We start from the raw sequence: 23,795 nt of genomic DNA, 5'->3' as shown, positions 1-23,795 counted from the left end.
TTTGCGATTATATTCCTTTTCTGCCGGTTTGGCGTTCCATAGTTCCATATTATACCTTATGTTTAAAGGCCTAGGTTTTCTTCTGCCTGTTTTCCTTTAAGTTTACCTGGTGGTAGGCCAACCGCCGAACACGTTGGCCTACCATAAGGATATTTGCGCGGCGGGAAGTAAACTTAAACGAAAACAGGCATAAGAAAACCTAGGCCTTTAAAAAAAATACCGTTTCGTTAAATACAACATTTGGAAAATTAATTTCCTTGATATTTCCAGGTTTTCTCCTGGAAATTTCCCTGATATTTCCCGGTGCTAAAACACCGTATGTTTTCGTTTAATCGAAAAAAATTATATATCATTATTAAGGCGCTTCCAGACTCAAACGAATTTCCCTGATATATCCAGGTTTTGGTTAAATATTTAAAATTTCCCTGATATTTCCCTGATTTTTTTGGAATTTGATCAAATTGACCAAAATAAATACTTTGTTTTTCAAAAAAATTGCAATTTATCTATACATTAATAAAATTTTACACCACTTATAAATTACCGTCAATTCCTATGATTTTTGATCGAAACTACTGTTTTTGATCAATATTTTTTTTAATTTTTTTTTGTATCAATTTTGAAAAATAATTATTTCAATCAATTTTGAAATATTTTTGTCAATGTTTGTATTTTTTTTATTTTTTTCTCACATTTTTTAAATTTTAGCCATATCGATTCATTTTCACTTATTTGGTTCAAATTGACAAAATGTGATCAATTTTGATTTTTTTCGTCAATTTTTATCAATTTTTTATAATTTTGGTATTTTAAATTTTTTCAATTTTTAAAGTTTTTTATTGTTATTTTCAATGGGAAAATTTTCATTTTGTGTTGTCAAAAACATTTTTCGTCGATATGTCAAAACCGTTGCCCATTGAATAAAATCACTTTAGGATTTTTTCATGTTACATGAAGGTCCAATCCCCCGAGTTTGAACAAAATCGGTGTGTAACACCTCGGGTCGTCTCCTTGTAAGCAAAGATAATATTATCTTTGTTGTAAGTAAAGTAAGTTTAAGAACCATTAACTTGTAAAGATAAAATTAAAGATACAATTTCGATATAGTAGCGTTCAAGAAAAATTAAAACTAAAAAATAATCTACTGTCCAATAAAAGTTACTCGTACCTTTGAAAGGAATAAAAACATCAGTGTCGTTAAGCCAATAACTCGCATTGAATATTGGAAAATTAATAAATAAATAAATTATTTCGCAAACAAATTACAGAATTTTTTATATGAAATAATTTTGAGGCCCATATATTAAATTTTGGAGGCCCCTTAAAGGCCGACTACATAAATCTTCGGTTTACTCTGTCTTTCACTGGAAGTAGGCTTACTGCAATACACGTGTACCATGCAGTACGTCCGCCTACTTCCAGTGAAAGCCAGAGTAAACCGAAGATTTATGTAGTCGGCCTTTAAGACCACTTTTGGAGGCCCCTACCAATATTTCAAGTAGGCCCAGGCCTACCCCGGCCTATTGCTGGCGCCGCTACTGCCTCTCTGTTTCTAATAACGTCTAGTCTATTGATCCACGGGATTTGGATTCCATGTAGTCTAAGTACATTTTGTAGGTTAGTTGGTGAGAAGATTTGCTGGAAGTGAAGTGTTCTTCGAATTGTCTCCCCATATTTTTCCAATCCGAAAATCCCTTTAGAAATGCAGTGTTTCTACTGCCTAAAAAATTACGGCAACAAAAACAATACAGTACTGCATCCTTTGCAACTGAATATTCAATCATTTGATATTTGTCATACCAAGAAGAATTGAAACCTCGATTTTTACCGCCAATTAATCTTTTAGGAAAAGGATTTAGTTTAGGCTGAACTGGAAGGCAATCTTTATCTAGACTAATATCCAAGTTATTCAACGCGTGTAAGCCCATTTCTTTTGAATTGGACACGTTGTTTGATGTATTTTGTGCATGGTTAGAGTTGGGGTTTGCAATTACTTCTGCAATTTCTCCTTCATGAGTTAGTTCCATTTCCATATCAGTACTGACGTTTGGAAGAACTTCAGCAGTATTACTAAAACAGTGACTGTTATCAGTCCCCAAAGATTCTAAACCCTTTCCCAATTCTTTGACTAGGTTTTTCTCAGAACTATAGTTATGGCTTTGCGCCGACGATTTCAAAAAACGTGCCATTGCACCTTTCTGACTACTAACGAAACTATATCTTCCCTTTTCCGTTTTTCTCGTTTTTGGGACCCAGATAAAAATTTTCTGTTACTCATATTTCAAAATGCTACTATTATATACTAATAGTTAAAGCTTTATGTAGTCTTCAAACAGACTTTTTAATAATACCAGCTATATCAAAGCCCTGAAAAAAGCTGTTTAAATATTTTTTCTATAATAGCTAATTAGCCTTAAAAAAGGCTTTTTGAATAATTTAGCTAGAATAGCTAATTAGCCTTGAAAAAGGCTGTTTAAAAATTAGCTTAAAACAGCTAAATAGCCTTTAAAAAGGCTGTTTGGCAAAGTTAGTCTCGGAAGAGACTTTGAAAAAATTTGACTGGGAGAGAATCGAAATTGAGAACTACCAGAAGAAAATAGGAGAAGTACGTATCTGTAGCTTTGAGCTGTAGAAGGCGTCGTGTGACCCACGAAAACACCTTTTTACGCATAATTAACCAAAATGAAAAAGTAGTTCCACTTTTGTTTTGTTTCAACACGGCGATAAACGACGAGAGTAAAGACGCCTTAGCTCATTTAGCAGATAATGAAAAGGACAATATGTTACGATTGTTCAATTTGATAAAAATTTATTATTTAAACGATGTATTCATCCGCGATTTCCCGCCAAACCGTTCTGGCGCGAAAATTCGTGAAAAGTGACGCCTTTCCAATGCTGACTAGAAGCGTACTTCCCCCTATTTTCTTCTGGAACTACCTGTTTGTTCAGGAATCAGGAGCAGAAAACGAAATGAAGAAACGCGCGTTATCTGGGACACGGCCGTCTCGAGATCTGCTTCGCGCTCATAGCGGCCCAGGCGATCGTACGAAAATCGCGTATGGGAAATTAGTTCAAAAACTTCTCACATCGTTTTATGGCGCTAGTCTGGCCCCCCCTTGAGAAAATTCACAGCCATGTTATCGAATGGGAGGAACGGCGCGGAACTTTGGAATTTCAATTATTATCGCGTAATGTGTAATTTTTTGTAAAATATTTTTTTTGTAATATTTAAGTTAATTAATAATAAAAAAATTAAACACCTCTTCAGATTTTTTAACGCAAAGTAAAGTTTTGAAAAACGTTATTGAAATTTGGTCATTCTGGAGCCAGAAGTCACCGTCGACGTTTCTGTATAAAAATATAAACATAAACTCCTTACAGCTGTATTTTTGTTATGTAGTAACTTCCAAAGGCTTGTGTTTTGTATTAATGTTTAAAAACTTAATTGAATTAAACTAGTAAAATAAATGAATTTTAAAAGAAAACAAATGTGACTTCTCTTGAAGATTATGTAAAAGTTTATTATTAAGGTATTAACTTGTTTTTTTAAGAGCCAAAATAAGTTTAATAATACATAATAGTTAGAATATAGGATGATGTATTATAATGATAATTTATACAGGACTAGTTGGAATATTGTTTAACATAGTATGATTATTTATTCAAATATTGACTAGTTGAAATATGGGTTAACGTGTGATAATTTATATGTGTTGACTAGGTGGAATATGAGTTAACATATAATGATGATTATTATTATTATTATTATTATTGATGAAGGGGTGAAGGGCTTTGGGAATGCCCGTTCGCGCACGTCGACCAGAGGTCCATTGTGCAAAACCCGAACCTTAAGACTTAAAAAGTCCAATATCCGACACAAAACGGAGAATCCTCTTGGCCGGCATATTATAGAAATCAGAAGTTTCCAGTTGATGCATACCAAGATGCTCGAATCTTTGGGCCGCGTAGTAATCGCACCTACAAAGCACATGAGAGGCGGTTTCCTCCTCAGCCTGACATGCCCTACAGATTGGATCATCACTGATTCCAATCAGGTGAAGATGTCTGTTAAGGAGACAGTGACCTGTTAGTAGGCCAATGACCAACCTGATATTAGATTTGGAAAGCGAGAGCAGCTCCTTAGCTCTCTGCCTAGAGGGGCCCGAGATAAACTCTTTAGCCTGCCTTTGGCCATCCATCTCAAGCCAAAGCTTGAGTTGACGGTCAGTCATGGAGTTAGAGATAAGGCCGCGAACTATGCTAGAGGGGATAGGAACGGCAGGTTCAGGACCAAAGAACCCAGCCTCTGCCCCCTTCTTGGCTAAGACATCGGCCCTCTCATTACCATAGTACCCCCGATGGCCAGGAACCCAATAGAGCTGAACTTTATTATTGGTGCCTAGCTCCGAGAGGAGGTTCAAACAGCTGTAAACCAGTTTTGAAGAGACCTGAAACTGGTTGAGAGCCTTGAGGGCTGCTTGACTATCCGAATAAATTTGGATAACCTTGCCATGAAGCTTCTTCTTAAGACAAAAATCAACACAGAAGCAGATAGCGGCAATTTCCGCCTGGAAAACACTAGCATAGACACCAAGGCTTTCAAAGAAGCCGAGATTGCTAGTAAGGCAATACATCCCCGAACCTGAGCCAGAGCGGGTCTTAGACCCATCGGTAAACCAGACGATTTCTCCTCTGGCCCCGAGGGTACTATGATTGGCCCACTCTGTACGGCTCGGAAAATAAGTATTGAAGGACTTACTAAAATGCAGCTTCGTAGTCATCAAATCAGAACCCATGAGATATACAGGTAACTGACATGAAATTTCCCGAAAGATCTTGGTGTGGCTATTATCCCAAGTATTCGCCTTCCACCAACCATTCTGGTTGAGCCTATAGGCTCCCATAGCAGCAGCTTCTTCTATAAAAAGATGAAGAGGAAGAATGTTCAGGAGAATTTCTAGAGAAGCACTTGGGGCTGTTCTCATAGCTCCTGTGATGCTGACACAAGCCAGCCTTTGAAGGGTGCGCAGATCGCTCTGCACAGTCTTAATTCGGACTCTTGGCCACCAGACCACTGCAGCATAAGAGAGCAGTGGTCTGATGATCATGGTGTACAGCCAGAAGGCCACTTTAGGGCTAAGCCCCCATGACCTGCTAACTGCACTTCTAGTCCTCCAAAGTAACATCTTGGCCTTCTTAACTACACAGTCAAGGTGAGGCTTCCACGTTAGTTTGTTGTCAAGAATAACACCAAGGTACTTCACCTCCGTGCTTTCCCTCAAAATAGTCCCAAATAAGGAGATATCATTAAAAGAGTTTTGCAGCCTTTTACGAGTAAAAGGAACAAGTACCGTTTTACTAGGATTAACCGTAAGACCAACTTCCCTGCACCATTTTTCCACTGATGCAAGAGCCCTTCTCACTAAATCGCTAGTAGTGTTGGGGAATTTTCCCGTAAAGATGATGGCGATATCGTCGGCATAGCCGAAGCAGCGGCACCCATCCCTGTCTAGCCTCACCAAAAGCTCATCCACAACCAGGCACCACAGCAGAGGTGATAGAACACCACCTTGCGGGCAACCACGGCTGGTGGAGATCATAAGGGATTCACCGAGCAGGGAGGATACCACCACACGATTCGTCAGCATAGCTTTGAGCCAGAGACACAGAGTGTCATTAATGCCAAAGCGCTTAGCAGCCTTCATGATGACTGCGCTGGACACCTTATCAAAGGCGCCCTCAATATCAAGGAAAACAGCTAATGCTATTTCCTTAAAGTTAATAGCCCTTTCAATGCAATTGGTTATGCCATGAAGGGCAGTCTCAGTAGATTTGCCTTTTTGGTAGGCATACTGAGCCGTCGAGAGAGGTATATGAGAAATAACCTCTCCCCTAATATAGTTGTCTACCAATTTCTCCAAAATCTTTAGAAAAAAAGAAGTCAAACTGATTGGTCTAAAAGCCTTAGCCTCGAGATAGTTAGATTTCCCTGGCTTCGGAATAAAGATCACCCTAGAAAGCTTCCAGGTGCTAGGAATATATCCAAGGGCAATACAAGCCCTATAGATTCTACTCAGCATTGGGCAGACAACGTCAATGCCCTCCTGCAACAGAATGGGAAGTATCCCATCCGGCCCCGGAGACTTATAGGGCTTATAAGACTTTATAGCCCAAATAAGTCTCGAGTGCGTGACAATTTTATTCGCCACCGCCCAGTCCTCCCTTTTGGTACGTGCAATCCTAATAGGAAGGGGGTCAGAATCAGTACTGTTTGTAATTCTGGAGTCGGGAAAGTGTACATCTAACATATGAGTTAGTGTCTCCTTACCCGACGAAGAATGACTGCCATCTTTCAACTTGATAGTGTCAAGATGTTTAGTCTTATCGTTGGCCATAATTTTCATTAACTTTGCCGTACTAGGAATATCAGAGATATTCTCACAGAAATTCCTCCACGAGTCCCTCTTGGCCTCGCGGATGGCCTTATGGTACGCAGTGAGGGTTTGCTTGTAGGCAACCCAGTCACCCGACCTCTTAGCATTGTTAAAGAGCCTCCTAGACTCTTTGCGAAGCCTGCCAATCTCAAGGTTCCACCAAGGAACTAGCCTTGGCTGGTTGGCAGACTTCACCGGACAGTTACGGTGGTAGGAGTCGATAATGGCATGTTGCATGCGATCAACAGCCAAATCAAAATCCAGCACCGATGACAGCCTAGGCTTATCATCCTGCAGATGAAGATTTAGATCATCCCTAAAACCAGGCCAATTAGTTCGCCTGGGATTACGAAGTTCGGTACAAACCTGAACCACTTTCATCCTGACTGTATAGCAAATGTGTCTGTGATCCGACAGTGATGGTTCACTAGACACATGCCAGTCATTAATAAGAGCTGCGACATTTTCTGTGCACAGCGTGAGATCAATGACCTCACTTCTGTTACGAGTAACAAAAGTTGGTTCATTGTTCCTATTAAGAATATGGAGTTTCGTACTAACCACATATTCCATTAGTTTATCACCACGATCGTTGCAGTTACTGCTGCCCCAGATAACATGGTGAGCATTTGCATCACAACCTATAATGAGTTTCTTTCCCGACCGCTCACAGTGGTTGACCAGATTGGTCACCTCCTGTGATGGTGGGGGCAGAGCATCATCGTAGGGAAAGTAAGCAGAAGCCAGCGTGAGTTCATCATTCCCATCAGCAGAAGGGGAAATGATTTTAACCACTGCAGTGTCCCTAGAGTGATAGATTGAGAGCGGAAGGGCATGAATGTCCTTGCGTACCAAAATACAAGCTCTAGGAGAAACGGAATTATGGTCATAATAGATATTACCTGCACTATTAAGACCAAGGATTTTACCCCTGGCAATCCAAGGCTCCTGAATAAGAGCAACATCAATTTGCTCCTTAGCAAGCCTTCGACAAAGTACAGCGGAGGCTGCCTTGCAGTGATGAAGATTTATCTGCACCACCTTAATGCTCATGGCGACGGGCCTAGATTGGAGGTTGACCAGTGACACCGCCCCCTCCAGTTGGGGGTGTGGAAACCACACCACTCCCGCTGGTTAGGTTAGTACCACCAGTCTCCCCCACCACTGCTCCATCTGGCTGAGCCACCATGCCTTGGACCTCTTCACCGTCCGAGACACTGAGGTTCTTGATGTCCTCTGTCAGCGTATCCCCTTCCGAGTAATCGCTGAGCAGAGGCTCTAGGTCCTCTAGTCCTGAAATTACCGAGTCGTTAGACTTGGAATCATTAATAGGTGTAGGATTATCCACACCCTCTACAGCACTTACGACTGAGGTTTGATTTGGTTGACTGAGTATCTTAAAGATACCCCTATCCAAACCTGTCTGAGCGGCAAATCCTGCCGCTTTGATGGCGTTGACCGACTCACCATCCATTAGAAAAATCCAACGGATGGCAGCCGGTTCCTCGGATTTGCCCAGCACCTTCCAGCGGCTGGTGTTCAGCGCACCGTTGAAGGCTTGAAGACGCCTGAGGAGCACTTTAGGGTCCTTCGTCCAGACGTCCCTTGTACGGAGAGCGACCTTAAAAGGTTTCGGCAGGTCACTGGCTTTTGTTACCAAAAGCTTCGTTCCCTGGAGAACCTGTTCGTTGCGGTCGAACTCCTGGCTTAACCATTTACCTGTGAAGTCATCCTTACACAGGTAAACCAGGGCACCTCCTTTCAGCTGGAATTGCAGGAATTGAGGAAGAGGGTTACCCGAAGGTATCCCGTCAATCCTCTCCAGAACTCCACGCTGGATGGTGCCCATTTCTGCCTCGGTTAAGCCGTTCGAGGGAAAGCCTTCTTTAATGATGGCCATCCGCATCGAACCCACAGCTTCACTGAAGGTTAGTGGTTTGGACTTCTTGGCAGCCTGTTGTTGAGAGCTAGGAGAGTCTTGATCTGACTCCCTTGTTCTCTTGTTAGAAGAGGAGTTACCCTTTGGAGAGTCGTCTGCCACCTTCTTGTTTGTCTTACGACGCCTGTTCCTCTTGCGAGTACGAGCATTAGAAGCACTTACCTTGCTTCCCTCCGTCGGGGTACTGTCTTTGGTAGACTCCGGCTTCTGATGCTGGGTACTGCCAGAGGCAGACCCTAGCACCATGGGCTCGGTATCCTCCACGACAGACCCACGACCTGAACTTGTGGAAGGGAGGGTAGTATCCTGAGATACACCCTTCCCCTGGCTAGAGCAGGGTGCTGTCAAAGACAGACCCTTGCCCGATGGTTTTTTGTTTTGTTTTTTGTTGTTGGAATTCATAAAAGATCCCACGAGAAAAGAGGAAAGTAGAAGGTCACCGCCCTTAATCCTCTGTCCGGGCGGAAGGCTAAAATACAACGGGGTGTCGCCTGGTTCCCCGAGGGGATCGTTCACGATACCGTAATTTCGCTTCCCCGGTACCACTCAGCCCTCAGCACGATACCACCCACCTTAGCTTAAGGAAGAAGCAGAGCCTTAGTTGGCCAGCATGAAGGGTTGCCCCTCCACCTGTTACTCCCTTCCACCACGAAGAGGTACAAGGTTGCAGTTTATGGAAGAGTATAATGATGATTTATACTGGCATGGATTAACTAACTGTCACTTGGAAGATCTCTATGAATGAAAATAGTGATGGAAACTTAGAAGGTATTTAAATCTGATAAATATAATAAACCAAGGTGGATTTCCCACTGAATGATACACAACTAAACAATAGATAGGAAAAATTTAGAATTTACGACTTGAGTACTTTTGCACAAGTTCTTTCACTTTCTAAAATTTTGCGGACAGAGTTTTGGTAGTATTTGTGATAATTAGGGGTACGACCTTTCTACAAATTAAATCAGCAATTTCATTCGGGTGATTATTATTCAAATCACATTGGATGTAAGGGCATAGAGCAATTTTTGGCCACAAGTGGATTTCAATGTTTTTAAAAATTGCAGGTGAATCCCAAAGATAGGGTACAGCTCTCTCTAGAATGTTGTTACTATATCCAATATTAGCCATTAACATGATAAAGCTTTGCTGGGGATACCTAAGGTTTCCTCTGTCGGATAATTTAAATGGTGAGTCAGAATTAGGCACAATTCGCAAAAATGTTTTTCTTCTAGGATTTGTACTACATAATCAGCCAAGTATGCGATACTTGCTAGCCGTCCAAAGCATTTAGTATGTCAGTAACTTCAGATGGTAATGTAACTTCATTGCCGTTAAAAATAGTGGAAAATTCATCGAGTCTAGTATCAATCATGGCTGATAGATCTGTGAAGCTGTCTTGGGGAACGTTAGATGTTTTAGGTTTTTGACTAAATTCTTTTTCCCATAGTTTCAATACCGATTGGAATGCTTTGCCATCAAATATTGTGACACAATCTAACTATCACAAATTCCGCTATTTATTATCTGAACATTTATCTGCCTGGTCATGATCTCGTAATTATTTTTTACTCGTTTTCTTAATGTTGGCTTTGCTTTTTGCTTTTAATTATTCTCATTATTATTACTATTATTATTTTTTTTTTGCTTACTTTTATACAATTTTTTATATTCTGTTCATTTTTAATCCTGCGATTCTGTAAGTCTACACATAAGTTGGCCTATGCGGCTTTGTAGATAACCTCTAAATAAATAAATAATGATATAGTGCATCTCTTAAGGATGGATTCCAAACTGAATATAGTGGCTCTTGCATCCAGCATGTCATTCCCTCCAGCCATTTGCCTGAGAATGCTGAAAAACATTTCAATAGCATCGCTCGTTACATTTCTTGTCACGACAAACTGGAAACCATATTTAAGGAGGTATGACACGCAAGATATTGTAGACAATGAAGTTATTCTAATAGATTCATATGTTTCCTTTGTCAATATTTTCTTCTCGCAGTCGGTTTGAACTTTTTCTAGATATTGAGGAAAATAATTTTCTAGCAAAGAATGGACACTTGTTCTGATTTTAAAACTAAAGTTTGAGAAATGTGAACTTAATTTAAAGAATAATAAAGCTATTTATTAAATAATATGAATAATATTTTGGTTATTTATTTAAAATTCTGATAAAATAAATGTGAATACTGGTTTAAAAACTTGAAACCTATGAAAAACAAAATAAACTTTGGTTAGGCTTAGCAATTAACTAATATAACTCAATATAAGCATATTACTTTAATTAAATAAATGTTTTAAATGAAAACTTATTAGATAAAGATCAAATCATAAGTTGTATATCCCAAACTTTCCAAAAGTTTTTGAAAAACAATGCAAAAATGATTAACTAGTTGAATTTACCGCCATAGAAAACTATTAAATATCCCGCTGATTTTTTACATTTAAGGGGGGGCTCGGACAGCGCTCCTAGTGTTAAAAAAAGGTATTCGCGGAAATACATAGGAGAGGAAATCTTTGCCTGCTGGGCCGCTATGAGCGCGAAGCAGATCCAGCGTTGCCAGACGTACCATAATTATTGTACAAAACAATAATTTTAGCTAAAAATTTTGGTCGTACCATAATTTTAGGCTTGTACAATATTGTACGCTTATTTACAATAATTTTAAAGTTGTGTACTATAATTTTAATAATTTTAGTTTAAGATGTTTTTTCATGTATCGTCAGTTTTTTATTTGATTATGGCAGTTCGGAGAACTTTGGCTTCGGCCTCGCCCATAGATCTAAGATGTAGATATATTTTGTTCGAAGACTCGCATTCCTATTTTAAAAATTTATATTTGTAGTTTTTTAAATATGTGCAATAAATTTTGGAATACTTATCCTTTAGCGTTATAGTGTAAAATAAGTATAATGCTTGTTTTCCACTGGCGCGCGCAACGACGCGTTTCTCAGCTTTGAAACGTTCAAACGTTTTTACGCGCGTAAAGAAAATAACATTATGACGCGCGCTAGTGGAAAACAAGCTTTAACGTAGATAGCTGAAATTTCAATATTTACTCTATTTTATTTTTGAATTTCCCGCGGCTAACGCTAAAATTGGCCGTGTGAGAATTGCAATAATTTATCCCAAGAATCAATAATTTTTAAGCAAGAATACAATAATTTCGTTTTTTAAGTCTGGCAACGCTGAGCAGATATCGAGACGGCCGTGTCTGGGACAAGTCCGACCACCGAAGGTCTAGGTCCTTTCTCTACGATCAGTGGTCACTGATATCACGTGATTTCGCAAAAGGGACAAAGTGTAAAAAAGAAAAAACCCTAAAGCCCCATTTTCATGCTCGCTGGTCGCGGATAAAATCGTCAAAATTCGCTTCCGCCACTCGCAAGCGTGAAAATAAAGCTAAAATATCTGTTTGAAACAGATCGACGCGGAAAGTGAAAAAGTGTATAGCTGAAGCGGATTTGGTCGATTTTTACCCGCTACCAGCGAGCATGAAAATGGGGCTTTATCCTCAGTACGCTCTCTATTCAAAGTAGTGACTGGTACGATGCTTTACGCTTCGACTTCAGCTCCGCGGGAATTTACCTTCGTTTAAGCGTTGCAAGGGTTTAAGTCGTATTAAAGAAATCTAGTTTCTCACTTTATGCCCCTTTTGTAGAATTCCTTGAAACTAAGCTTATGTTTATTGTGTTGGTTGGAGCTAAGTTATCACTGAGGCGAACAGGTGGTTTTTTTTGCTGCTTTCCTTGCACGACGGACTTCCCCATCCCGGGCCAGTCTTTTGTCACATACTCTATATCAATGTTAACAGAGTACACTACCAAAAGCAGAAACCACAGAGTTCGCTGCCTTTGGTTGTGTACTCAAGTAATATTGATTTCGAGTATAGGTGGTTCAAAAGAGAACGTTTTGTAAATTGTTAGGGCCATTTAGGACTCTTGGAAATTGGAATTGAATGGGAGTTCTTTTTTTAGGGGGCTAGATGACCAGTTTTTAAAAATAAATAAAATTTAAAAATCACATTTGGAGGCCCCAGAGGCAATTGTTTTTAACTTATAGAGGGCCCTAAAATAGGCCTAATTTTTTTAACATAGGCTTGTGCCTACTACTGGCGGGGGCACTGGTCGTACGCAGTGGCGGTACTTTTGTGTTTGCGTTTTTAGCGTTTTTAAAATTCAAAATGGTAAAAAATTGCGTTTTTTCTGCACTGTAAAAACTGATTTCGGGAATAAATAAAATGGCTGTAATATGGGTAAGATAAGAAGCGGGAATTTTCAAAGTTAAAATTTTGCTTCACCCCAAGCCTTAAAATATCAATGTAATTATGAAAATATAACAAAGTACTTTATCACTTAAAGCATTTTTGATTGTGAAAATATCTCAAAATACTTTATCAGTTAAAATATTTGATTTTAAAAATATTAAACAAGTGAATAGAGTGAGTAATATCAATATAATATAATATAATATATCTCAGCACATGTTTGTACAAAATTCTAACTAGGAAATGCTTACTACAAATACGCTGATTTTCGTCTAAGTTCAAGGTAACTGGTTTATTTTCATTGTCATTAGGAATCTTTTCTAAAATTGTCCGTTCCCATTTCCGTCGAAGTTTTTCATTTTTAGGAAATTGTGAAAACTAACTTTAGTTAAAGCAACGTCAGTTTGCTCTTTAGTCGACAAGCAATTTTTGATCAAACAATAAAGAACCATGTTGGAACTAAATAAAAGCAGACAATTCTTTCATGTCAATTGCATTACATGTGTAACGTTATAATTGACCGATTTCAGGGTTCATACAATATTTCAAAAACCATTTTCCCTGATATTTCCAGGTTTTCCAGAGTAGTTTTGAATATTTTCTAGGTGTACTTTTTAAAACAATAGGGGTCTCTAAAATGTTAAAAGCATTACTGTTACACTTTCTAATATAATATAGTCAAGATAGAACGTATGAATTCAATACCAAGTAATAATTTCAGTAATACTAAAACAAATTTTATTTTCCCTGATTTTTCAGGAAAATTTTCATTTTCCCTGACTTTTTTGCTTTAAATAAATTTAACTGATATTTCCAGATTTTCACTGATTTCCATGTTTGTATGAACCCTGGATTTCAAAATTACGTTTTTGCGCGTGACAGTACTTTTACATTGCGAGGAATAGCAGGCTTATTTACCTGCTTTTATACCATAACATGGCTTCGTATTTTCACGCACAAAATGAATTTTAAGATCCCCCAATAAAAAGTAAACAAATAAGCCTTAATTTGATGTATTAAAACGATGGAAAAATCACACGCGCCACCTTTAAATGAAGCAGTTGACTAGCAAGCTGACGTCACACGGGTGGTTTTTTCTCCATATTACCGACACCTGGCGGTTTTCAATTGCGGAAGCTAAGAGCCAATTTAAAAAAAATTAATGTTCATATTACAGACGGCTATGTTCCGAGGCTTCGAGCAAGGCCAAAATCATGTTTTAATACGATTTTAAACACGTGATCGCCAAAAAACGGATAATAGGTGCACATTCCAAATGTCATTTAAAAAAAACTCCATTGCAGCTAAATACACCAACCTTTCACATCCAGTTATTCTGAAAAAATTACTTTTATAAAACTACGAAATTTATAAATTAAAAAGTTCTAAATTTCAGAACTTGAAAAAAAAAAGACCTGAGACACCCTGTATTTAGAATATCATATAAATAGAAAATAACAGTTTATAAATAAAATAGTCCATTTTAATTAACCCTCAATATTACAAATTATATAACGCAATAAATATTATTTACATATTGAAGTACAAAAAGCGTCCTTCTGACATTGTTAAAAAATATATTGATGTACAAATATCTTTGTACATCAGTAGAATATGTTATGTTTGACACTTCAGTATTATTGGCATTTATCGCACAAAAATAAAGTGGTATTTTTAAAGTAGCTCATAATAATAGCACATGATTTTCATACCTTTTTTATAGCCTGCCCATTAAGGGATGCCCTCTTTTAGGGGCATACCTAGAAATTTATAAGCATGTGTAATTATTTACACTCGTATAGAATGACTAAATTGAGACGTTTCTCCCAATCCTCATGCTCTGTCAGTATAATTCGCCATTAAATCTCAATTTGGTCTACATCTCATGTTTCCTAAAACTTATTTTTCCAACGCATGTCATTTTTTCCTTCTCCCATCTTGTGACAGGGAAAACTTGGCTATGAAGCCTTGGATTAGATGAAGCCCATCCACTCAACATATTCATTCTCCCTAAGTATAAATACATAACATTCTTGGTCCAACCAAGTTACAATTACACTGTTATCAAATTTAGTACAATGAATACAACTATGGAACTAATTAATAAATTTACTTAAGTGCCTATACTCATTGCTCCAGAAGATAAATAGTAATCCTCCTGGCCATATAGTGGTTAAAACATATGCTAATGGATATAGCAGATGGAATTTTAAATTTGGTTTTTAAGAAGAAATCACAATGCTATGGCATTCAGGCTTAGAAATTGCATGGTAGAAATATAGAAGGACGATACATGACACAATGTTTCATTTTCGTTTTTATTAAAAAATGGACAGTTAAACTAGAGGACCTAATTAAAAATTACGTAACTTTTGACTGTGCACTTGTATGAGAGATATTACGGTAGTGAAAGCAGAACTATTAATTACTTGCATGAGACCATGAATTGAAAATTTTAATTCATATCTCTGCAAAATTTTCCCTATCCCATTTGCGACCGAAATGAGTCTACGTGGCGTAACAGCACTAGCTTCACAGACAAATTAAGAAGTCATAAGAATGTTTTTTCTTAAATAAACATAAAGATATAAGCAAATGATGCCAAAATTTTATACAAATGCAAGTATCATTATTTTTAAAGACAAATTTACGAATAAAGATGAGGAAAACCTAATAGTGTCTGCTTAAGCCGCTACCTATCTAGGTTTCAATGGCGAACCAAAAGGGATGTTGCGATAATTTTTGGTTGCGAATTGCCACTGGGGCCTGTTGTATTTGTAAAATAACTGCTTAAATCCTTTTAAGATTCATCAGACCATTAATATCTATTATAAGAATGACAGTGGCGTAGCCAGAAATCCTTCAAGGGAGGGGCTCAATCTATGTAAACAACCTGAGAGGGGTCAAGAAGGGGGTGGAATTTTAGTACACTGAAGGGGGGGGGGGGGACTTTGGACAAGGAAACCCTGACCTTGTCTACGCCACTGAAGAATGAGTATAATATTTAATTGTAGTAGAAATAGAAGGCAAGTCATTACCAAACAATTATTTTGCATTGTTATTGAGTAAGCCGTTGTTAGGAATTAACATATTGGCAAAATCAACAAAACACTGAAACATGCCACTTCCAAATCAAACAGGGCTAAGACCTGGTCTAGTATGCAAAAGAAAAATTTTTAAGGCAGCTTTGATGTTACTAATTCTAATTAGTTGGTATACTTAACCAACATGTAATTTATGCTGAATTTACTATCACATGGCGTACAATAATGTGATATTAGTGTTAGATATTTTCCCGCGTCACAAGCTCTCATTGAACAATTGCTATTGACCTATTATGTGGTGTTTACTTTTGATACTTATAACACAGTATCAATATAGTTGCGCATAGAAAATAAGGTAATTTTCACAACCTGCTAATTGCAAAGCCAAACAACAAAAATTAAGACATTTAAAATTTAAAAGTTTTAAACTATATCTACGGTACTATAGATTACAAATAAAAAATAAAAATAAAACCATTAAGTATTTTAACCTATTGATATTTAAAAAAAACCCGGATTTGTATGTTCTATAATGCATCTTTTACAGAATTTTTTTACAGTTCTATATCCTTCAATAGTAATATGACAATCCTGAATATTCAATTGTTGAAGGCCTCGGCAATAGTAGGCTATCGCTTGAATTCCTTTATCAGTAATCATGTCACACGATTTCACACTCAATTTCTTTAAGTTCGGACAATGTTCTGATAATAATTTAAGTCCTTGGTCAGTCACATCACATTTTCCAATGTCCAGAGCTCTTAATCTCGGGCAACTACGAGCTAACATTTCCATACTGTCATCGGAAACTGCTTCGCAGCCTCTGGCATTCAAATACCTTAACTTGTAGCAGTGCCTGGCTATTTGTTTGATGCCAGCATCTGAGATTTGATCACATTTGGCAACACTTAAATATCGGAGATAAGGACCCAGCTTGGCCAATTCGTACATCCCAAAGTCAGTGACCTAAAAAAAAATTGAAAATAAGTTTTTAAAGAATGTACAACAGCACCTTTATTCTTGTACAAATTAATATTTTAGCTGTTAAGGTAAAAGGGTTCTATAAAAACATTTTTGCAGGGGCAGAACAATTGGGGTACCAGTCGATTAAATAGAGGTTTTGCACCATCATCTTGGAGACTTTTAATGTGGTCAGGTTACAATGTCCACATGAATTGCAGTAAAATGTGTCAAGTAGGAAATATCAATATCAGTTACGGGCATTCAGGGGCTTTTGTAAGAGTAATTAGTTTTTGCTGAATATCTTAAAGTGTAAAAACTATTATTAAAGCTTGATTTCCAAAGGCTCTTGAATTAAAATAAAACTGAGCTTCTGCCAATGCGTTTCATTGACCCGTTGAATATCCTCATAGATAAAGCTGGATGAAAAGCCCAAGCCTGACTTTTTACAGTTTCAAGCACCATTGGAAACTTACAAGTGTTAGTGTTATATCTAAAATAAAATAAGTGTAAATAATGAATAGAAACTAAAGTAGGCAACGGCCCCATAATGATGAAGATTTAATCCAAGATTTTTGACAAAAAGGTTTCTCTAAATAGATCTGGAAAATAATTTGGGGGTAAGGGATTAAATAGATACCACGGACTAATTAATGCGCAAAGATATTCCAGTTAACGTTTGCTAGAGAATGTGAGAGAAACTGGGCACAAGATTAATTCCATGCCCTGTTTTCAAGATTGCGTAGATATAGTTTTTGCCATTAGCAAGCGTTTTTGTGTTTTATCTGAGACAGAATATCACTGTGCAATAATTATTAATCCATTGCAAACATCATAATTTTAAGAAAATTATTTCAAAAGCTGAATTGAATTTGGAATTATCACTAAACTACCTAGTGTACTTAGTTGTGATCATTTTGATTAGAAGTGCCAAAATATTTCATTATTTTCTCATTTATTGAAAATAGCGTACTTTAGGGACCAAATCTAGGTTAGATCAACTAACTTTAAAAATTTTATATGTTGAAAGTAGTCTAATATATGTACATACCTGCATACAATCACTGATGCTAAGCTCCCTTAGCATGATGCAATAGCTGGCGACAGCTTTAATACCAATGTCGGTAATTTGTACACATCTTCTTAGGTAAAGGTGAGTCAGTTGGGGACAAATGCTTACAGCATTTTTGAGACTGGAATCATCGAGTGCGTGGCAGTCAGTTAAATCTAAGTGTTGTATTCTCAGTCTCCTAGAAGACACCATGCCCATCGGTTGTTCTAGCTGTGTTTGTTGCTGTTGAGCTTGGTTGGTAGACAAACCCCCTACAGAACCTTGATCAGCATGATCAGGACCGCTGTCAGATGCACTGCAACTTGCCCCTAAAGTAGGGGGTCTCGGGGAAATGTTGGTCAACAGAAAGCAGCCTAGAAATATTGAAAGATTTTTTAAAATATTAATTATCCTTCGAAAGTTGGATTCTATCATAAAGGAAAATAAAAAAATTACCTGTAACTTCTAATCTTTCCAAATTCAAACATTTTGTAACAATTTCTGAAACTCCTGAATTAGTGACATTCCCACAACCCCGTATTTCCAATGAACGCAGTTCGGGACATCGTCTGGCGATGGTATTTAGTCCTTTATCAGTGAGTCTAACGCAACCATTGAGGGCAATCCTTTCCACCGTTAAACACACAGTTGGGGAATCTCGACAGAGTAGTCTGAATAAAGTTTTGAGGCCTTTGTCTACTTGTATTTTTTCACTACTAAGGTTAATATTGACCCATAGCTGGGGCTCCCAAGCTAAAAAGTACCATCGTCGGCAAACACGTGCACAAGTACACAGTTCATTGCTGGGTAAAAATGAAAATATCTTTAAAGTCACTTCGTCCGGTAACTTGTCAAAGAAAGAGCTTCGGGATGTCTTTTTCCCTGAAAAAAAATTTACACACACTGGTAAGACTTAGGAGCAATAATTGACCATTTCAGAAAAAAACTCACAAATGTTTCAAAACTATAAAGTATGTTTTAAATTTACAAAAAATCATTGCAATGCATTATAGAAAGTTGAAATAAATTCCCTAAATTTACGCTGGGAAAGCACTTGAAAAATAAAGAGGTAAATTAAACTCACCTTTATACGTACAAGCTAAAAGCTTATCGGTGTCAGACAAAGCTGTTTCTGTGGTAATAGCACTTCCAAATGAACTGGGCATAGACAACACCGAAGAAATGGGAGATGAACGGATGATTGCATTATCATGGAGTCGCGTTGAATCCATGGGTAGTACAGGGGGATTTGTCCGTGGAAATGACACTCTGGGAGACATTAGATTAGTCCTATTCGTTGGCCAATGAACTCCGGGTTCGCAAAAGAGATTCTGAGAGCCACTGTCATTTCGCAGACGGTTGGTTGAGGAGAAATGAGCTGGAGCATAACAACCTGGGTTTAAATTACTGTTCACTGTTTTATTTGGTTTGGGACTATAGCCGGCTCTGTAAACGGGAGCCACTGGTTGACTCGTTCCTTCAACGGGTCGCCCAGCCAGTAAAGTATGATAGCCAAGATCGTTTCCTGGAGAAGGGGATCGGACATTTTCTTGCCCAAACATCTGGCTGTTTCCAACTTCATTATTATCACAGTCTCTTTCCAAATCAATACAAATGCTTCCAGCTACAAAATGACATGGGAATGGCATTAAAAACATGAAGGCAATAGTTTTACATTTATTCGTAGTGTACTTAATGGGTGGTACGTTTAAAAAAAAATTTGAAACGGTTCATGGAAAAATCCAATAGAGATATAGTTGAACAAAAACATTCAATTGCGTTGGATGGTTTTAGGGAAGGCACAAGATACTGGGCTCATTTAATTTTTTAACTTAGTTTTTAAGCCTTAACCAGTCATTATCCCCAAGGATAAATAAATACATTCCCAAAAGATTAACTCAAACCCTTTAGACGTTTTTATTATTATTTTACCTTATTCATAACTACGATAATTTCCTTTTTGGAAAGGTGTCCTTTACACATTACTGCAGCAAGTTTTAGGAATTTTTGATAGTTTAAAGGAGAAGAGCCGATTAAGGTATTAATTTCCGATTAATTCCATAAATAAAACATATTGGGAGGTGTGGGGTGACGGAGTAGTTAGAACTTTAAATACCAGATTTTGGTTCAGTACTGGATGAAAACTCTGAACTACTCCCACGTTGAGTTTGCAAGATCTCTCCTCACTGGTTAAAGGGGTTTTTCCCAGAGTTTAGAGTTTCCCCTTTCCATAAAGACTTGTTGAGTTTAATGGTAATACATGTAGTAAGTGTAGATAGCTATTGGCCGCGTGACATGAAGGGCTTGCCGCCACCCTCCTACACAATATAACCCGGCTGCCTGAATTAATGGTCTTAAAAGTCGATAGAAGACTTGGCCCTAAGGTTGAGCCTTTGGTATTATAATTAGAGTGACAGTTGCAAACTGGCAAATGAAAAATATATAATGAAAATCGGGCTACCTAGAGACAGTAACGCGAAGGGAGTATACCATTGATTTGGCAGAAAACATTAAAAATTAACTCATTTTTAATATAAAATTGTGCTGATTAGATTTTTTCAGAGGGATGGATCTTACTTTTGGAGCATGAGGGGTTTTGGAAAAGGATAAACATAATCTCAACATAGTAATTCTCGGTCAAGCTTTATAATAAACGTTTTAACACTGATGCACAAGAAAATTTCGTTGTATATCTTTTATTATACTTTAGCAGTAAGCCTAATTTTATTATTTTTAAATTATAATATTAAGCTTACTGCTAAAATAGCTGAAAACCATAAAAGATACATGCACCTAATAACGTGGAAGTTTATGGGGATTGGACATTATATTTAAATACAGGTTTAAATTGTTAACCGCCCCAACTTCCAAGATTTACACCGCCCCAACTTCCAAGATTTACACCGCCCCAACTTCCAAGATTTACACCGCCCCAACTTCCAAGATTTACACCGCCCCAACTTCCAAGATTTACACCGCCCCAACTTCCAAGATTTACACCGCCCCAACTTCCAAGATTTACACCGCCCCAACTTCCAAGATTTACACCGCCCCAACTTACAAGATTTACACCGCCCCAACTTACAAGATTTACACCGCCCCAACTTCCAAGATTTTCACCGCCCCAACTTCCAAGATTTTCACCGCCCCAACTTCCAAGATTTTTTAACCTTAATTCAGGATTTTTAAGGAGATTTAGAAAATTTTCAAACCTTTATTTGGTACATGTACAAGATTTTCAGAAATGTTTGATCCCAAGGAAGTGGATCTAAGACATAATCCCCATAATGTGCGTTTTTAAGACCAAATCTCCCCCAAATGCAATGAAGTGTTGGCATCCCCCAACCCCATTCTTCATAATCTTCGTGGGTGTATATCAGGGATGGCCAACATGCGGCCCGCCATGTTATAAATTGCGGCTCGCTAAAGTAATCGATAATTGTATAGTGGCTCGTACTTAACTTTTATTCATTTTGAATTCTAATTTTAAAATCTAGCGCGCATTTTGTAATGTTGTCGTTCCCTTTGAGAAAACAGCCGAATTGTAACTCTTTGAATTTGGCCCTTGAACTAAAAAGGTTGGCTTGCCCTGGTGTATCATCATTTACTAACATCGTAAATAGTGAATCGTACCTACTGACTTTGAAACTAGTCCCAGTGTACCTACTGAAAACGAAAAAACTATGCTCCATTTGGTCCGAAGTCATCTTTAAGGGGTGATTTTGTCCAATAAGTCAAAGTTAAAGGGGGGATTAAGTCTTGGCAAAATATTGTTCATATTCCCACTGCCTAGACCCGTCACCACAAAAAAAACACATTACCTCTACTGCTGTCTGTTCCACCACCAAGATGCACTTTTCCAGAGCTTCTATCTCCGAAAGACGAAACAGAAGATCGATCATAAGCTGCTACGCTTGAAGTGGAAGTCACTGAATAGTTTTCACTCTGGTCGATAGAATGCCCATCAACCCCTCGTCCAAAATAGAAATCCATGGCAGAGGATGAACTTCAAAAACTTCCTACTATACATGACCTATAAAGAGAAGTTAATCTTCTCAGTTAAAAAATCACAAAGTTGTGTAGATGATTTAAAAATATTACAGAATATTTCAATGCAAGTTCAAATTTAATATTTTAACATTCATTAAAATTTCAGTAAACCTTGGCAAATCATAACGTTCATAGAAGCATCCATAGATGGCTTACTTTTCCCTTTTCAAATATAAACTTATTATCTTATGTGGTGTTTATTGTATATTTAATAACCAGGATTAAATTACTTTGGATCATAAAATGAATGAACACAGGTGTGTAAATTAAACTTTTATTCAATTATGGGCCTTGGCATCAAAGGAATGTCAAAAAAGAATAATTACCATTTCCAGGACACGAGTCAGCTTCAAAATTATGTTCAAGTAAAGTCCATAAACTAGAGAACTTGACCATTTCTTACTATTGCCGCTTTACAAATGTTTATAAAAGGATATAGATAATTAGAATTACTATAATAATTTGTTTAAAATGAGATTAAAAGATCAATTGATTATCTAGGTCTAGTTTAGCCGAAGGGGACATCTCGGAGACTCGGACTCTCGGGGCGGCGAGCTTTAAAGGGGAGGGGAAGGCGACCTTCAATAAACTTGTTCATTTAAACTTTTGTTATAAACCATAACGTAATAACCAATAAACTGAATGACTCATAATCGCTATTTCCACCATTTGAATGATAGAAGTATTTATTAAAACTAAACTTTCAGGTGTAAATCGCCAGAAACAACTTGAAACATGGCTGCAATCTTTAAAATTAGATTTTATGATGTCAACGTTTTAAGCTATTACGTTGTCTGTTATAATATAGCTCTCAAGCAGCAGGGCGATTTGCAGAGGACATGCTAACCACTTCAAATGTAACAATTTCAATTAGTTTTGAAATACTAATGTGATATTAATGAACATTAATATTAAATAACGCGCCTTATAATTTATTTGTGACTTAACAGATGGCGCTAGAGAATGGCGCGTAGTCACCAAAAAAGATGTACGAGTTTAAACAAAAATAAATAGACAATCAATCAGCGTTGCCAGACGTACCATAATTATTGAACAAAACAATAATTTTAGCTAAAAATTTTGGTCGTACCATAATTTTAGGCTTGTACAATATTGTACGCTTATTTACAATAATTTTAAAGTTGTGTACTATAATTTTAATAATTTTAGTTTAAGATGTTTTTTCATGTATCGTCAGTTTTTTATTTGATTATGGCAGTTCGGAGAACTTTGGCTTCGGCCTCGCCCATAGATCTAAGATGTAGATATATTTTGTTCGAAGACTCGCATTCCTATTTTAAAAATTTATATTTGTAGTTTTTTAAATATGTGCAATAAATTTTGGAATACTTATCCTTTAGCGTTATAGTGTAAAATAAGTATAATGCTTGTTTTCCACTGGCGCGCGCAACGACGCGTTTCTCAGCTTTGAAACGTTCAAACGTTTTTACGCGCGTAAAGAAAATAACATTATGACGCGCGCTAGTGGAAAACAAGCTTAACGTAGATAGCTGAAATTTCAATATTTACTCTATTTTATTTTTGAATTTCCCGCGGCTAACGCTAAAATTGGCTGTGTGAGAATTGCAATAATTTATCCCAAGAATCAATAATTTTTAAGCAAGAATACAATAATTTCGTTTTTTAAGTCTGGCAACGCTGCAATCAATCGAGAACCTAACAACTAACATTATATAGGGCACTTTTTTAGTACTATTTTACAGAATTTAAATAATACTTTGAAAATTATTTTTGAGCAACTTATTCAATGAAAATTGCTTTGGAAATAAATAAATCTATTGATAGTAAAACATTAAAGGGCAACGCAAGCTCTGTGGCAAAATAAAGAAAAAGTAACGTGCTTTTTAACCCCCTATACCCACCCTCAGTACTGGCGAGACCACGCAGAGTTTATCGTAAATTTCGCACTTTGCATACATATTCACACAAATGCCAGCTCACTTGTGTTGCCCTTTAAGACTTACAGGCTGTTGCAAAAGCCCTAGCCAAAGTGCTAGCCCATAGAATTTAACATGTGCAATTC

At 37.3% G+C, this 23,795-nt stretch overlaps 1 protein-coding gene across 1 annotated transcript; it reads right to left on the bottom strand.

Annotated features, from left to right (window-relative positions):
* Window positions 1-14,205: 14,205 nt before the first annotated feature.
* On the bottom strand, window positions 14,206-22,380 carry LOC149921142 (uncharacterized). Its single transcript, XM_090163364.1, has 6 exons — window positions 22,078-22,380; window positions 21,523-21,734; window positions 18,786-19,325; window positions 18,158-18,583; window positions 17,702-18,075; window positions 14,206-16,656 (listed from the first exon to the last, which is right to left on the bottom strand). The coding sequence occupies exons 2-6, from the start codon at window positions 21,692-21,694 to the stop codon at window positions 16,192-16,194; spliced, it is 1,977 nt and encodes a 658-aa protein (XP_090019490.1). The 5' UTR covers window positions 21,695-21,734; window positions 22,078-22,380; the 3' UTR covers window positions 14,206-16,191.
* Between the last annotated feature and the right edge of the window lie 1,415 nt (window positions 22,381-23,795).

The sequence above is a fragment of the Leiobunum rupestre genome, chromosome 11 (assembly GCF_980474605.1).
Source record: "Leiobunum rupestre chromosome 11, qqLeiRupe1.1.hap1, whole genome shotgun sequence".
Classification (NCBI taxonomy): domain Eukaryota; kingdom Metazoa; phylum Arthropoda; class Arachnida; order Opiliones; family Sclerosomatidae; genus Leiobunum; species Leiobunum rupestre.
The sequence above is the reverse complement of the archived record's forward strand: the minus strand, read 5'-3'. Positions and strand labels throughout refer to the sequence as shown.

Coding starts and splice junctions, on each gene's coding strand:
- LOC149921142 (XM_090163364.1), bottom strand. CDS start 21,694: ATGGATTTCTATTTTGGACGAGGGGTTGATGGGCATTCTATCGACCAG. Junction 18,076..18,157: donor GGAAAGATTAGAAGTTACAG/GTAATTTTTTTA, acceptor CAATATTTCTAG/GCTGCTTTCTGTTGACCAAC. Junction 16,657..17,701: donor GCATCAGTGATTGTATGCAG/GTATGTACATAT, acceptor ATTTTTTTTTAG/GTCACTGACTTTGGGATGTA.